This window comes from Corythoichthys intestinalis, chromosome 9, assembly GCF_030265065.1.
Source record: "Corythoichthys intestinalis isolate RoL2023-P3 chromosome 9, ASM3026506v1, whole genome shotgun sequence".
NCBI classification, from domain to species: domain Eukaryota; kingdom Metazoa; phylum Chordata; class Actinopteri; order Syngnathiformes; family Syngnathidae; genus Corythoichthys; species Corythoichthys intestinalis.
Genome location: NC_080403.1, coordinates 17,905,481 through 17,921,079, shown reverse-complemented (window position 1 = coordinate 17,921,079; position 15,599 = coordinate 17,905,481). Strand labels below are relative to the sequence as shown.

Below are 15,599 nucleotides of genomic sequence, written 5' to 3'. Positions count from 1 at the left end.
TCCATCCGAGAGCATGCCGCTTAATTTGACTCAACAGTGTGTTTCTTCGTTTATATTACCGCTAAATACACAAGCTTGACGCCAATTTAACGGGAGCTATTTTTTTTTCATGGGAGATTTGGCTAGCTCTGGCAGTGTTCAACGCAAGCTGCAACGAATGGCAGTAACTTTTTTATATCGCAAAACGTGAAAACGATTGAAACCATTACTCACCAAATTCAATCTGCTGGCAAATTCAGGCAAGTGTGTATGCTGCGCTCTGGTCTGCCCCGGTGTGGATAAGGCCTGCTTTTTGTTTTCGCAGCTTTGCAATGCAAACAAAGGCTCTCCGAGCACTCCATTTACAGTAAGGAGTGCGCGCGTTTGGAATAATGGAACGTAGCTTGGGCCGATGATTGGTTCTCGTCAGCGAAGCATCTAGAAGGATTTGCTGACTGTGTTCTTAAGTGCTCAGTTTACGTACTAAGTTAATCACATGATGATAATAATAATAATAATTAAATAAAACCTCCCGACCCCCCCCCCCAAAAAGAATTTCTCCTCGGATCTACGCAATTCACGTAGGTCGCCCTTTTTGACTTCAAAACAGCGAATTTCGCCGAAAGGTAAGAGATTTTCCTGCCTGTAAATGGCAGTAGTGTACCATTAATTACCACAACCATTTCCCTTGGTAATCGTTTTTTTCTAATCACATTACAAAGTATACAAAACACATGTTAATCCTTTGTTAGCTATTGAAGACATTTCTTTAAATCAGAGAAAATCCATACTCTTATTTAATCAAGAAAAACATTTAAATATACCAGGAGGTGTTTTACTATCACCTACATTATAATTTGCCTATCCCCATGCCATGTTATTCAGATCAGCGTTACCCCGCACTCGTTCCAATAATAGACAGTGTCAACCGTGTTGTGTATCTGAGAGTGATGGTGAATCTACGACTCCAGTTTATCCATGCTAAGGCTAGTGCACCTGCCAATACCCCATTGAACATGGCTAACTCTTGAGTTAAAACAGCGAATTTCAGATTCATTCGAAAGGCAAACCGTGCAGAAATACATTATTGCATCTAACACATTTTAATTGGAGAAATTGGCAACTTACTTTGAAATGTTAAGCAGGTCCACTGCCTTCGCATGACCCATAAACTGCGACCCTAAGTATCTGGATGCGACTCGGTCGCCGATCCAATACCTCACATGCTGCTCTAACTGTTTGGACTTGGTTCTCTTGTTGAGGCTTTCGTCGAACCTAACAACTAAGGCATCTGAGCAGTTCCTTGCGTTAGCACACAGTTCTGTGTGATTGCCTGCTGTTGTGATGTTGATGCTAACGACGCGCACGCACGAGGTGCAGTGCATCGTAAAAATTCTACGCGTCATCTTCGTTATGGATTAAAAAAAAAAAAAAAAACTTCATCACGGATATAATTTAGGTTGCACTGAGATGTTCTTGAAAATTAAAACCACTGAAAAAATTCCAGACTTACGACAGCTAATTTAATACTTTTAATACCTTTAATAATGGAAAACTAAATTCAATGCTTTTTTAATACTTTTAATAACCCGCGGGTACCCTGCAATAGTAAATGAATGGAAATAGTGTACGAACGACATGTTTACTGAGCTAAACCTACCAATTCTGTCCGAAAATGATGTCCCTGGTGACAAATTCACTGGTAAAGATGTGGAAGAACATTCAGATGTTCAGTTAAAGAGAGGGCTTGAGTGTCGAGGGCTGAAAAAGAGCTGATCTGACTTAGCCTAGCCTTAGCTTTTTTATCGACACCTTTTTCTTACGCCACTGACAATCACATTCTCCTGTTTCAACAATCCACCCTTATATTATATCCTCTGATTGTCTTACAAGTCTGACCGTTCTTTTGGACAATTTACATTGCTATTTTTGTGTAGCGATCGCAAATGCTTCTCGTTGACAGCCATCGAACACTTAATTTTTTCATTAATAACAAATCCTAATTTAATAATTCATTTAGACTACCCCCCTTACTAAAGTTGTTTTTTTTACAACAGAAAAGTTATCAATAGCAGTCAGAAACCATTTAAATTCTTTTCAGGTGATTTATTGTCAGAGAGAAGCAGCACGGCAAAATGCCCCGCTAAAAAGTAAGTAAAATATCAAAATGGCTTCCCTCTTTGTCCTCTGAAGGACCATGCCAACCCAACAAAATATTTACTGCATATGAAATGTGAATAGCTTCAACTTGCTGGCGTTAAACGTCCGCGTAAGTTGATCTTTTCTTCACATTTTTCCTCCCGAGTTTTTGGATTCGGGAAATGAATGAAGAAAACATCCTTCATATGTCGTAATGTCTCAAGTTGTTTCTAAAAGTTCCATATAAGCAGTGCTTGATAGGCATGTTCGTTTTTGAAAGATTACCAGAGAAAAGTAGCAGAAATATAATTTTTAATATAAGAAATAAAATATAATAAAATAAGAAATATGATTAGTTTCTATGCGAGGGCGGGTCTATAATGCTCCACTTCCGCTTTACAATGCGACGTCACGGTCTAAAATTAGCAGTCGTGCGGTACACTATTCCTAAAGCGCGATTGCAAATAGCGTACCAAACGAACACTATTTTTAGACCGCAAGGCTGCGTGACGTCACCATCGTAAACCGGAAGGGGGGTCAACATAGAAGCGCGCTTGCATACAATCCATGCTAGTAATGCTTGTTTTCTGCCAATAATCTTTCAAAAAAAAATAAAAAAATAAAAAAATAAAAGAACATGCTGAGTAAACACTGCTGCTATGGAACCTGTAGAAACAACTCTAGACATTACGACATATGAAGGATGTTTTCTTCATATGTTTCCCGACACCAAAAACTCAGTGGAAAAAATGTAAACAATGGATCAACTTGTGCGGACGTTTAAAAGACCAGTTTAATGCAAGCAAGGTGAATCCATTTACCTTTATATGGAGCAAACATTTTGTTGGGGGCCATGGTCCTACAGATGACAATGCTGATCATTACCACAGCCTGCCCCGAAGAGGTAAGCCATTTTGATATTCTTACTTATTATTTTGCCGTGCTGCTTCTGCCTTACAATGAATGACCGGGAAAAAAATAAAATGGTATCTGACTGCCACTGATGTTACCTTTTCTGTTGTAAAGAAACATGTTTAGTAAGGGGGAAGTGTAAATAAATTAATAGAATTAAGATTTGTTATTAATGAAAAAATTAAAGTGTTCATTGGCAGTCACTGAGTAGCATTTGCGATTGCTACACGAAAATAGCGATATAAATTACCCCCAAGAACGGTCAGAGACGTAAGACAACCAGAGGATATAATATATATAAGAAAGACAGTGCATACAGTGGTAAAGGATAGCTTGTTGAAACAGGAGAATGTCATTGTCAGTGGCATAAGGCCATGCACACATGAAAAAGTTGTCGATGAAAAAGCTACCTCTGGATCAGGTCGGCTCTTTTCCTGTCTTTTTCAGCCCTCCAAACTCAAGCCATCTCTTCAACTGAACATTTGTTTGTTCTTCCACATCTTTAAAAGTGCATTTGGCACCCGGGGCATCATTTTCGGACAGAATTGTTTGGTTTAGCTCTGTAAACATCTTGTTCGTACACTATTCACATGCATCTACCAAGTTTGACCCCCCTAGCAAGAGTTGCTAATGTCTTAATGAGGAAAGGTTTCGTGTTATGTGCGGTACGCTATTGGCAAAAGCACGAACCCCAATTGCAACAACACAAATGCAAAATGGTTCGCAATAATATGCAAGAAGTCACAGTCCGGCTGCAAGAAAACGACCCGGAAGTGAAAAAAAAAAAAAAAGAGTTGCGCCGCCCCCCCCCCCCCCCCCCCCCCAATCAGCAAATTTAAACGAGGTCGTCATAACTCCTGTGGCTGAAGCTGATTGACCTCAGATTAACCAATGAGAGTTATACTGTAAAAGTGTAAATATCTCAAAGGATACAGTACAAAAATACTTTTTATAGCACAAACGATTGACATCATTTTTATATACAGTAAATTTGCTTCTGATGGGGGGGGGCAACTTCACGGATGTCTGTAGAGATGGTCACAAAGCACACATGGCAATATACAGTGTCGTCTTTTTTGTTTTTTTTAACTTCGGTGTCATCCTCTTGCAGTCGTGCTGTGGCTTCTTGCATTCGTGTTGTGAGACATTTGCATCTGTGTTGTGGCAATTGGGGTTCGTGCTTTTGCCAATTTGTAATCGCGCTTTAGGAATTGGGGATCATGTTGTGGCAGTTTGCATTTGTGTGTTTTTCTTTTGCATTCGTACTGTGGCAATTGGGGTTCGTGCTTTTGCAAAATTGCAGTCAAATATTTATTCAAATACAATTATATTCATTAATTAATTAATATTATTATATATATTAAATACATTCAATGTATAAAACACCAAATAGGTGTAATATCTAACCATATAAATTATTTTCCTTTTCCACCCTCGTTTTACATTTTCTTATCTAACCATAAGCGCCATTCGCTAGACTGTTGATCGTGTACCTGCTTCATCTTGGCCAGCTCTCTCCGTGTGTGCTCATCATTTCTCAGGTCCTTCTTGTTCCCCACCAGGATGATGGGAACATTGGGACAGAAGTGCTTCACCTCCGGCGTCCACTTTTCAGGAATGTTTTCTGTCCCCAGCGAGAGAGTTAAAAAAAATTGAGGATATGAGATGAAATCCTCAAGGGGGTTGACTATAAAAAGGAGGACTGGCAGTGTAGAGTCACTTCGAATGATGGATTGCTCTGCAGGCTGCTCAAGGCAAGGGTGTTTTTAGCTGCATTAATCCCACTTGCCATCAGGCTGATTATGTAGTGATATAATCACAAGTAGTCCAACATTTTTTGTGACTCATGGGGGAACTACCAGTGAAACCAAACATACCTAAACTGTCCGGGCTGTCGATGGAAAAACACATGAGGATGACGTCGGTGTCCGGGTAGGAGAGTGGCCTCAATCTGTCGTAGTCTTCTTGGCCCGCAGTATCCCATAATGCCAACTCCACCTGCATAAACATAGGACAGGGCGAATATATAAAATATTTTAAGTTGATTTCTGTGGTCGGGCGTGAGAATACATTCTTGATTAAATGTAGGGGAAATCTGTGTGACAGCAGTCAATCAAAGTCAACCTTTTCCAGCTCCACTCCACTCCAATAAATTAAACATCCAGTCTGAATCATACCCACTTCAATGTTTGGTATAAACTAAAGCAAAATGATATTTATGATTTTCACACTTGCAGGGTGGGCAGACAATCCCGAGCATCAACTGTTTTGGTGGCATGAAATTTGAATGACATCACTTCCCCCATTCTCCGATTTAATCATCATCTTATACAGTGGGGAGAACAAGTATTTGATACACTGCCAATGGGTTTTCCCATTGGCAGTGTATCAAATACTTGTTCTCCCCACTATACGTGTTGTCACGGCTGTAGAAATGTACACAGGGATTGGCCTCATCCCTGCAAGCTGTTAATTAATTCAATTAGGGAAAGTGGGAGATTAGCAAGCATCAAAACCAAATACCTTCTGTGCTTGCTGCTGCAGCAATCTTTTGGTAATCTTTCAGCCGACTGTGGATTCAAGTGAAAGAGTACAACAAACCAAAGGAGCCGTCTGTTAAAACTGATAGAGAGCGCGGGCCCAAAATAGAGGTCTGCAGAGGCAGAGGGTGGGAGGTGGCAGCACAACGCATGAGCGATCGAAGCGACCGCGCTCCCACGAGCTTTCAGCTTTTGGGAGTAAAAAACAGCGAGAAGCAGAAAACTGCTAATTTTAGAGAAAACCCAATCCGCTTGAAGGTGAGCAATTTCAGTCAACGCGCAAATTCCATTTGATCTGGTTGTATAACAGTCTAATTCTAAAGTGGAGGGGTGGGGTGTAAATCCTCTAAAAGTCACAGTGATCCCTCCCTACTGGAACAAAGTCCACTGTGGATCCTTAAGTTGGAGTTTCCTTTCATCCAAGTGCCAAAATGACAGGAAATGAGAGACTTTTATCGCGCGGGAGGAGGAAAGTCTTGAGGGATGCAGCGGGGATTTGCGTGGACGACGTGGTCCTTCCTCGTCTGAAAGGGAAGCCGTGAGGTAGAGTCATTTCCTGTTTTGCTGATAAGCGCTGATCCTGTGTTGCGGGAACAAATCCCATGGACAAAACAAGACATCTGAAGCTCACAATCGAGATGGCACTGGTGAATTCAGTACTTTTAGTATTCATAATACCACATTCACTACCACTGACAGCAACTAAGGTTTTTTTTTTTAATGCAATTCAAGCATGGTACAAACCTGTTTACAATCCACTTCAATATCAGCGATGTAGTTTTCAAACACTGTGGGAACGTAGACTTCGGGAAACTGGTCTTTGCTGAAAACAATAAGGAGGCACGTTTTCCCACAAGCGCCATCACCTACTATCACCAGCTTCTTCCGGATGGCCGCCATATCTGCTGAACAAGAGTGGGCAGATTTAAATATCTCATTATTGATTTAATGATTATTTCAATGTAGTGATGTCCGATATGACTATATACAGTAGATCATCAAAACAATATAAAATGACATATCATCATGGGGATCTAATATCACCAATATATGTTGGGCAGAACATAAACGTACAAGCTTGCAGTCCTTATAACCCTAGTGGTCACAGATTAGCACATCAGATATGCTTACTAGGGGTGTGTATTGCCTCATATCTGGCGATAAGATTCGTATCACGATTCACTGGTCATGGTTCGATCCCGATTAATCCCGATACTTCACTTGAAGACGATTATTGCAATATTTGAATATCACTTTAGAAAAAAATCAAATCAAAATGTACATAAGTAGATTTATATCAATTTATTCCTGAAACCTCATCCGAAACTCAAGTAAAAATGGTTTTGTTTTGGTTGAACAATATAAGGCTTTCATTATATCATTCTCTTTTTTAGTTTAAACGTGTTTTAGTCCAAACTTGACTAAATGCAGGATTCTAGATACTCCATGCCTCCGTTTTTACAGTGGAAGCCAAACTGAACCCAAACTTCATACTTATAAAAGGACTAATCTGAGCATTCACTAGAGCAGACATGTCCAAAGTCCGGCCCGGGGGCCAAATGCGGCCCGTGGTCAAATTTCATCCGGCCCCCAGCCTCTGTCATAAAATCAATCACATCTGGCCCACACACAGACTTAATATATTGGTCAGCAGTACTGCTACCAGCATATGAAGTAGCTTACACGCTAAATGCTGCTCCTCTTTTACCCACTAAAAGGCAGTGGCACTTTAAGCAACATTACTCCGTGTGACCCTTTACTTCCAATTTTCTAAAATGGTAACAATCAACAAAAAAAGAAAGTTGACTGCGACAGCCGATGCTTCAAGGATAGGTGGAAATTGGACTATTTCTTCACTAAACACACACAACTGTGTCTGCCTCATTTGCAGAGACAGTCACTGTTTTTAAAGAGTTCAATGTGAGGCGATATTACCGAACAAGACACGCTGACATGTACGACAAGATTACAGGGAAGATATGCAGCGAGAAATTCCAGCAACTTGAAGCTAGTTTAATTTCACAGCTGCAGTATTTCGCAAGAGCCCGATAGTCGAAAGAGATCGCCACAAAGGCTAGTTGCGAGATTGTTGAAATTATTAAAAAAAAAAAACAAAAGCAAATATGAAACAGAGAATGGCTTGCTAAAATTTGCTTAAATATATTGTTCTACGTAAAGGATGTCAGGCAAGGTTGGCCCCCCACATTTTTAACACACCAAATCTGGCCCCCTTTGCAAAAAGTTTGGACACCCGTGCACTAGAGCATGGGTGTCAAACCTATTCCACAAAGGGCCACAGTGGGTCCTGGTCTTTGTTCCAACAGATCCAGCACAGACAGTTCAACCAATGAGGTTTCCGCTAGAATAAGCACCACCTGACTGCAATCAACTGATTACACTTGTAAGACACCAGATTGGTGAAAACGTATTCATCTTGAATGGTTGGAATGAAATCCAGTACCCACTGTAGCCCTTCGCGGAGCGGTTTGACACCCGTGCACGTACACAAACCTCTACTCAGATTAGTCAAATGTTATTGTTACTTCAGCAGACTGTAAGGCAGGGGTGTCCAAACGTTTTGCAAAGGGGGCCAGATTTGGTGTGGTAAAAATGTGGGGGGCCAACCTTGCCTGACATCCTTTAAGTAGAACAATATATTTAAGCAAATTTTAGCAAACCATTCAGTGTGTGCCATTTGCTTTATTATTATTTTTAATTAATATCTTCAACAATCTCACAACTAGCCTTCGTGGCGTTCTTTTTCAACTCTCAGGCTCTTGTGAAATGCTGCTGCTGTAAAATTAAACTAGCTTCAAGTTGCTTCAATTTCTCGCTACGTATCTTGGCATGTCTTGTTTGGTAATATTGCTTCACATTGAACTCTTTAAAAACAGCGACTGTCTCTTTGCAAATGAGGCAGAAACAAATGTTGCGTATTTTAGTGAAGAAATAGTCCAATTTCCACCTATCCTTGAAGCGTCAGCCGTCACAGTCCACTTTCTTTTTTTGTTGATTGTCGTCATTTTAGAAAATTGGGAGTAATGGGTCACACAGGGTAATGTTAGAGTGCTGCTGCCTTTTACTGGGTAAATGAGGAGCAGCATTTAGTGTGTAAGTTACTCCATATGCTCGTAGCAGTACTGCTGACCAATTTATTAAGTCTGTGTGCGGGCCAGGCGTTATTGATTTTATGACAGTGGCTGGGGGCCGGATGAAATTTGTCCACGGGCCGCATTTGGCCCCCGGGCCGGACTTTGGACATGTCTGCTGTAAGGCAATGCTGCTGCGTGCTGCCAACTACTGGACGAGAGTGAAAGTGCAGGTGCAGCCACTCAATTGTTTATGCCATCAAAAACACACGTGTCAGGATCGATACAGATTTTGAATTGATACGAGAATTGTGTGACGTAGTATCACAATATATCTCAGAATCAAAATTTTTTTAATACCCCTAATCCTTACAGTAACCTCTACATCTCTCCAAACAAGGTAGTTGCTTGGTAGAGATGTAAGTACTAATGATTAATCTATTTGAATCAGTTTTCAGTCTGAGCTGTAAATGATCCATGTATATTAGTCTGTAATGACTTGGACTATTTAGAAACCGCCACTGAACAAATTGCACTTGAATCGTCTATGCAAATGTATAAGCTTACATTCACCGACAGACAAGGAGAGATAATACGCCATCAAATCACATTTCATGGCTTTAGAGAGGAAACATAACTAGCAAGTAATACAACAACTGGAAGTCAGGAACAGTCACTTAAAAAGTAATTATCACAGAACATAAACTTTGAACGTTACATTTTGCATTTGCAGTGCCACAATGCATGCAGGGAGGCATGAGATAATACTATTGGACTACAGTGCAAACAGACTAGACAAAACCAAAAATAAATGAAAAGTAATGACCTATAAACTCATCACATTGAACTTCTACTACTATTAACCACTGCCTCGCCAGAAAAAAATTAAGTACCTTATAAAAGCAATGAAGCACACAATCATCATTCATAAATCTGTACAAAAGCCCAGCACAGTGCATTTTGGGAACTATAGCATCCCCTTCATCTGACACAAGTGTCGCCCTATGGTAGCATTTTTGTCTAAATGCATGCACTCGTTTTATCTATGTGGCAAACAGGAGTGATAAAATTGAGGGGGGTAAAGCGGTTATAGTATTGTGTTGTTTTCCATCAAATAATTTTAAAAAATTGATTATATCGTGGCATATCACTATCGTATCTTGATAAGAGAATTTTTCCCATTTCGCACACCACTACTTTCCATGTTAAGGTTGCCACAAACGATTATTTTGATAGTCTACTAATCAGCGACCATTGTATTCAATTGCTTAGTTGACCAACTAGCTGATAAATAAATCACAAGTTATTTTAGTGAGGCTTTCACATTTTAACCCTTTATTAGCAAAGGGACTAGTTTTGGTAATTAAAAAAATGTTTTATTAGTTTTAGTTTTTATAACTTAACACTATGACTATGAGTCATGCTCAGGATCCCAAAAGAATAAAATACAAGATATCTAAGTCATTACGAAACTTGTTATTTTAATACTAAGAGTTTCAATACAGTTAACAATACCATGTCAGTTAAACGTTTTTTCTTTATATTTCACCTAACGAAAATGGCTTTTTCAATTCTAGTTTATCATTTCGTTTGTTGTCATTACCGATAATTACCTTATTACGCAACAGTATAATTGTCTTCCAAAGCAAAAGCAGATGTATGCAACTATCTTATTTAACTTTTTTTTTAACCGATTATCAGTCTACTTTTTTTGAGAACCATACAGATATATGTAAACACTAAACTGTTTCAAAATGATAAAGTGATGGTCATAATAGTTGTGAATTAATGAGTAATCGTCAAAAGTTTAGTTCTGGGGCTATATCTGATCTTTGGGTTTATAATATACATTTGCATTGGCAGATATCCTATCTGCATCTAATTTTCATTTCTGGTCCTCAATCCATTCTGACAATATCCAATTCCTCGTTTCCTCCACCAGAAATGTTTTCATATCGGTGTTTTTTTTTTTTTTTTTTTTTTTTTTTCACAAGCAGTCCATCATTGAGCGCCATGAGAAACCCCTTTCTCACACACAGGCAAAAAGAAAAACAATCCACTTCCTGTTCTGTGAAACCAGAGGGGCACAGTTTTGTGGAAACCATTCCACTTGGCCTGCACATGCGAGTATACACGCACCATCAATAACAGACGTAGGTACAGTGTGTTTTGTGTTCAAAAAAAAATGTTTTTTTTTTTGTTTTTTTTTTCCAAAAAAACAAGCTGTCAAAGCCCAAAAAAAAAATACATGACAGGAAGTTAACTAGAGCTGAAACGAATACTCGAGCAACTCGAGTAACTCGAGTTTAAAAACTGATCCGAGTAATTTTATTCACCTCGAGTATAGGGAATGGGACGTACTACGTCATTGTTTGGACCCGCCTCCATGCTGGCAATATAATTCACTTCCGGGCCGGCAGAGTCAATGCGGATTGTAACGTGTGGTAGTGCTAAGCTAACTCTTTCGGTGTTTTAGAAAGAAAATATGGGTGCTTATTGTTGCGTTACCGGGTGCAACAGCGTCTCCTACGACAAAAAAAAGGGGTTAGGAAAAATGGACTCACTTTTCACCGTTTTCCTGCATGGAGGACCAAATATCAGATCACGAAGGTACGACGGATGGCTGGATTGCAGCGGTTCGTCGGAAAAGCATTTCTTATGATCATATTTCTGCTGGAATGAGAGTGTATTCCCCTCATCTCTACTCTTGTAAGTTGAACGATTTATCCGTTTTGGTTTCAATACGTTTTTTGTTTTTGTTTTTTTCTTTACTGTTGTGTAAATCTGCCTCGGTAGCAATGCTAACCTACTCCTCCTCATCACCTACCTGTTGTGTTACTAGGAAAACCTGCATATGAAATGCTGACAACACATCCCGATTGGTCACCATATCTCTTCTTGGGTTATTCTGAGGTCAAGCGCACCACATCGGAGCGTTGAGAGGTTGGAAAGGCGAAGAGTGCACGCTGAAACTTCAGTTTGCTCTGCTCTTACAAACACGATCCCAAGTGTTATGAAAAGTCAATAAAATATGAATACCAAAACATGACTTGAACAACTTCTTGACAAACTGTAACTGCTTGTTGTTTACTTCAGGTCTTCATAATAAACAGGTGTAATAATTACAAAGTCAGGTGACTTAATTTTGTTATTCTATTTGGAATATGCATTGACAATTTTTGGACAGTGTTGTAGACAAGAACTGGGACTGATAAGTTGCAATAGATTTATTTCAAGTAATGCAATTTCTCCAATACGATATTTGAATTGACAGTTTAAAATCTTTAAATTAGTGCAAACAAGGCCCACCCTCTGACGGTGGCAGCAAATATTATGTAAGTAATACACAAATACAAGATCACAATAAACGTGTCTTTGTCAAAGCAGTTTAAAACACTATTTACTGGCCTTGGGTAAATTGCCAGACAGGATAAATATGTGCTTTAAAGTTCTTGCATTTCCATTTTAAGTATTGCAAGTACTAGTCTCCAACACAGTATTTGAACTGACAGTTTAAAATCATTTTAGTACAAAATGGCCCACACTCTGGCAGGGGGCAGCAAATATTATAATACATAATACATTATAAAAAGCTATATACTATATAAATACAAGATCACAACAAAACCTGTATTTTTCAAAGCAGTTAAAAAACATCCAGTGGCCTTAGGTAAATAAAGGTGTATAAATATGTACTTTACAGTTCTTGCATTTCTATTTTAGGTATTGCAACTTTTCCAACACTATTTGAATTGACAGTCTGAAGTCTACATAAGTGCAAATAAGAATATTATAATTTAAAAATAATAATAGAATATATAAATTCAACATTACAATGAAAGGTGTCTTTGTCAAAGTGGTTAAAAAAAAAAAAAAAAACGTCACTGGCCATAGTTAAATAGCCAGGCAGAATAAATATGTGCATTAAAGTTCTTGCATTTTCACAAGTTAAAAGCCCGCAGTTCATCGACGAGAAAGGCAGACCCAGATGGCGTCTGCTGCAGGGGCTTGTTTGAGTCCGACACAGGACAAATGGAACCACTCCATTGAACAAATTTTCTTTGTCAAATGATCCAAGAAGAGAGATGGTGACCAATCGGGATGTGTTGTCAGCAGGTTTACCTAGGAACACAACAGGTAGGGGAGTCGTAGTAGGCGAGCATTGCTACCGAGGCAGATTTACACAACGGTGTAAAAAAACAAAAACGTATTGAAACCAAAAGTGGATAAATCGTTCAACTTACAAGAGTAGAGATGACAGGAACACACTCTCATTCCAGCAGAAATATGATCATAAGAAATGCTTTTCCGACGAACCGCTGCAATCCAGCCATCCGTCGTACCTTCGTGATCTGATATTTGGTCCTCCATGCAGGAAAACGGTGAAAAGTGAGTCCATTTTTCCTCACCCCTTTTTTTGTCGTAGGAGACGCTGTTGCACCCGGTAACGCAACAATAAAGCACCCATATTTTCTTTCTAAAACACCGAAAGAGTTAGCTTAGCACTATCACACGTTACAATCCGCATTGACTCTGCCGGCCCGGAAGTGAATTATATTGCCAGCATGGAGGCGGGTCCAAACAATGACGTAGTACGTCCCATTCCCTATTCGTTTATTTTGACAGCTCTAAGCATCACGTTTTGCTCGGACTACTTTTAATGCGGGACAACGCGCTGATGTCACGTGCGTAGAGGAAGAAGCAAAAAAAAAAAAACTTACTGCAGCAGACAGCCGCTACAAACGACTCCGACGTTGCAAAATACTAGCCTGCACATGCTACGTTAGTTGCAGTTAGCTCTGGTGAGTCTCATAGAGATCACATGTATGTTGAACTAGATGCACAATGACAGACTAGGCCGCGTCTGGGCAGCGTTAGCAAACAGCCGCCATCTTAAAGCAGTAGAGCGCTAAGCGCTAATATATAAGATTAACGTTACTGTCACTACTAGCTCACGTAACGTTAGCCCTGCGGAGGGCTAGGTTTCTATTCATTAAGACCACTTTCGATGCGTGGCTAACGTGTCTTACATACAGGCTTTAACATAACATAGCGTTGTGGAGTGATGAGGGTGTCAAATAAAAACTCAATAATGCTAACTATCAATTTTAGCTCAGTAGTCATTGCTGGATAAAACACCAAGTAGCACTAGTCCCTAATGTGCTCCAATACAGCCTGTATCATACATTTATTTTGAACACTGCAAAAATTCAAAATCCTATCAGGACTTACAGTTTAGACTAACTTAAAACTTTACTAGAACTTAAAAATGGCCTGACACAAATAAAAATTCAATTAAAAAACGTGGGAAAAAATCGTAACTTTTAAGCGATGTGTGTTATCAAGCGTAAAGGCATTTTTAGGTGTGTGTGTATATATATATATATACATATATATATATACATATATATATATATATATATATATATATATACACATATATATATAGTGAATTAGTCTTTTTTTTTTTTTATTCTAGTTACATCTGAGATGCAATTGTTGGCTGTTTTCAACAATACACATCAAAAATAAAGACATTGATTGACTGAAAATGATAAAATGTCTTGTTTTCTCATGTATATCTATAATTGCTCTTCACCTAAAAATATATTTGTTTTATCCGATTACTCGATTAATCGATAGAATTTTCAGTCGATTACTCGATTACAAAAATATTCGATAGCTGCAGCCCTAAAGTTAACCAAATGTTTGAAACAACAAAGTTGTTTTTTTTTTTTTTTTTTTTTGTGGTTTCTTCCAGCTTTGTCTTTATTACAAATGAACATTTTATAATTGGCACGCTGGTTTTACATCAGTTTGCTGAATAGGAGTCAGTAATGTTGGTTCGACCGGTTTGTATATTATCAACTCAGTTGAAAGTTGGACACACGAAGATGAATTGTGTCAGAGACTGCCAATTACTTCCAATTACTGTGGACGATGTACCAATACCTAAAAAGGACAAGTGAATAAAGTGCCTGTTACACTTCTTATGGGCCAATTTATCAGGAATTTCGTGTGAGATGTTGATCATGTGCGACTATGCAAAGTCTCCGGTGAGCGAATTTCTTAATTGACAACAGCAGACTGCAAATACCCTAACAAAACTAACATTTCCGGTCCGACAGCCTAGGAGAGATAGTAAACAATATACTGGTTGACGGCCTCTATCACACATGAATTGGCAATGGAGACAATCACAAAGCAGGTGTTGTGAAAGGCACGGAAAGAATGGCAGCGTTTAGCACAGATACAGCGAGATTCACCGAGGCTGCAGCACAAATATTCCAGCAATGTGACGGGTTAATGAACACACTACGTCGTTCTCTCCCTAAGGAGGCTTCATGAGGCTTAGGGGCCTACAACTGTTATGCAATGAGCTAAGTGTGACTTTGACCTGTGAGGTAGGGCCGTCGATAGTGGGGATTGTCAAAGTTTACCTACCAAGAAGACACATAAAGAAACACCGACCTGTCCTCATTTTTATGAAAAATAGCGAAACCTGTGGAAAATTCATAGTGGTTTAGTTTTTAAACTAGTCAGATCAGATATTATCAATCCACGTTTATAATGGCATATTCACACAAGGAAATGCCATAGATTGCCTTCTTTGGTCTGCACAAAAATACATTTATTCCGGACATTTTTGATGCGGTTCTTTTTTTTTTTACATTGCAATTTGAGCTAGCGACCCAGGATTTGACAAAAAACCTACGCATGTGCAAAATTCATTCAATCATTGGACAAAAAGGTCTGGGTGGGGTAACACAGTAAAATGAGGAAGTAAACAATCACAGAGCTCCAGAGTGCCGCAAACATGCTCATTATAAATTTGTTTTTTTCAATTACAAGCATTTGCGGCAAATTCTGAGCATCAGAAGCTTTTGATGCCAGGTTCATTTTACAAGGACAGTCGACATTCAGCTCCTCATTGCTCCAT

At 39.1% G+C, this 15,599-nt stretch overlaps 1 protein-coding gene across 2 annotated transcripts in view; it reads right to left on the bottom strand.

The window, feature by feature from the left end:
- rhoca (ras homolog family member Ca) overlaps positions 1-15,599 on the bottom strand; it is a 28,307-nt gene that overhangs the window by 6,041 nt on the left and 6,667 nt on the right. Inside the window, exons 2-4 of one of the 2 annotated variants that reach the window (XM_057846918.1) lie at positions 6,315-6,475; positions 4,908-5,028; positions 4,524-4,654 (exon numbers count right to left, since the gene is read on the bottom strand). In XM_057846918.1, the coding sequence (XP_057702901.1) occupies positions 4,524-4,654; positions 4,908-5,028; positions 6,315-6,470 (408 nt within the window). In that variant the 5' untranslated portion in view covers positions 6,471-6,475. The remainder of the gene's footprint in view (positions 1-4,523; positions 4,655-4,907; positions 5,029-6,314; positions 6,476-15,599) is intronic. The other variant, XM_057846917.1, reaches the window with a different exon arrangement.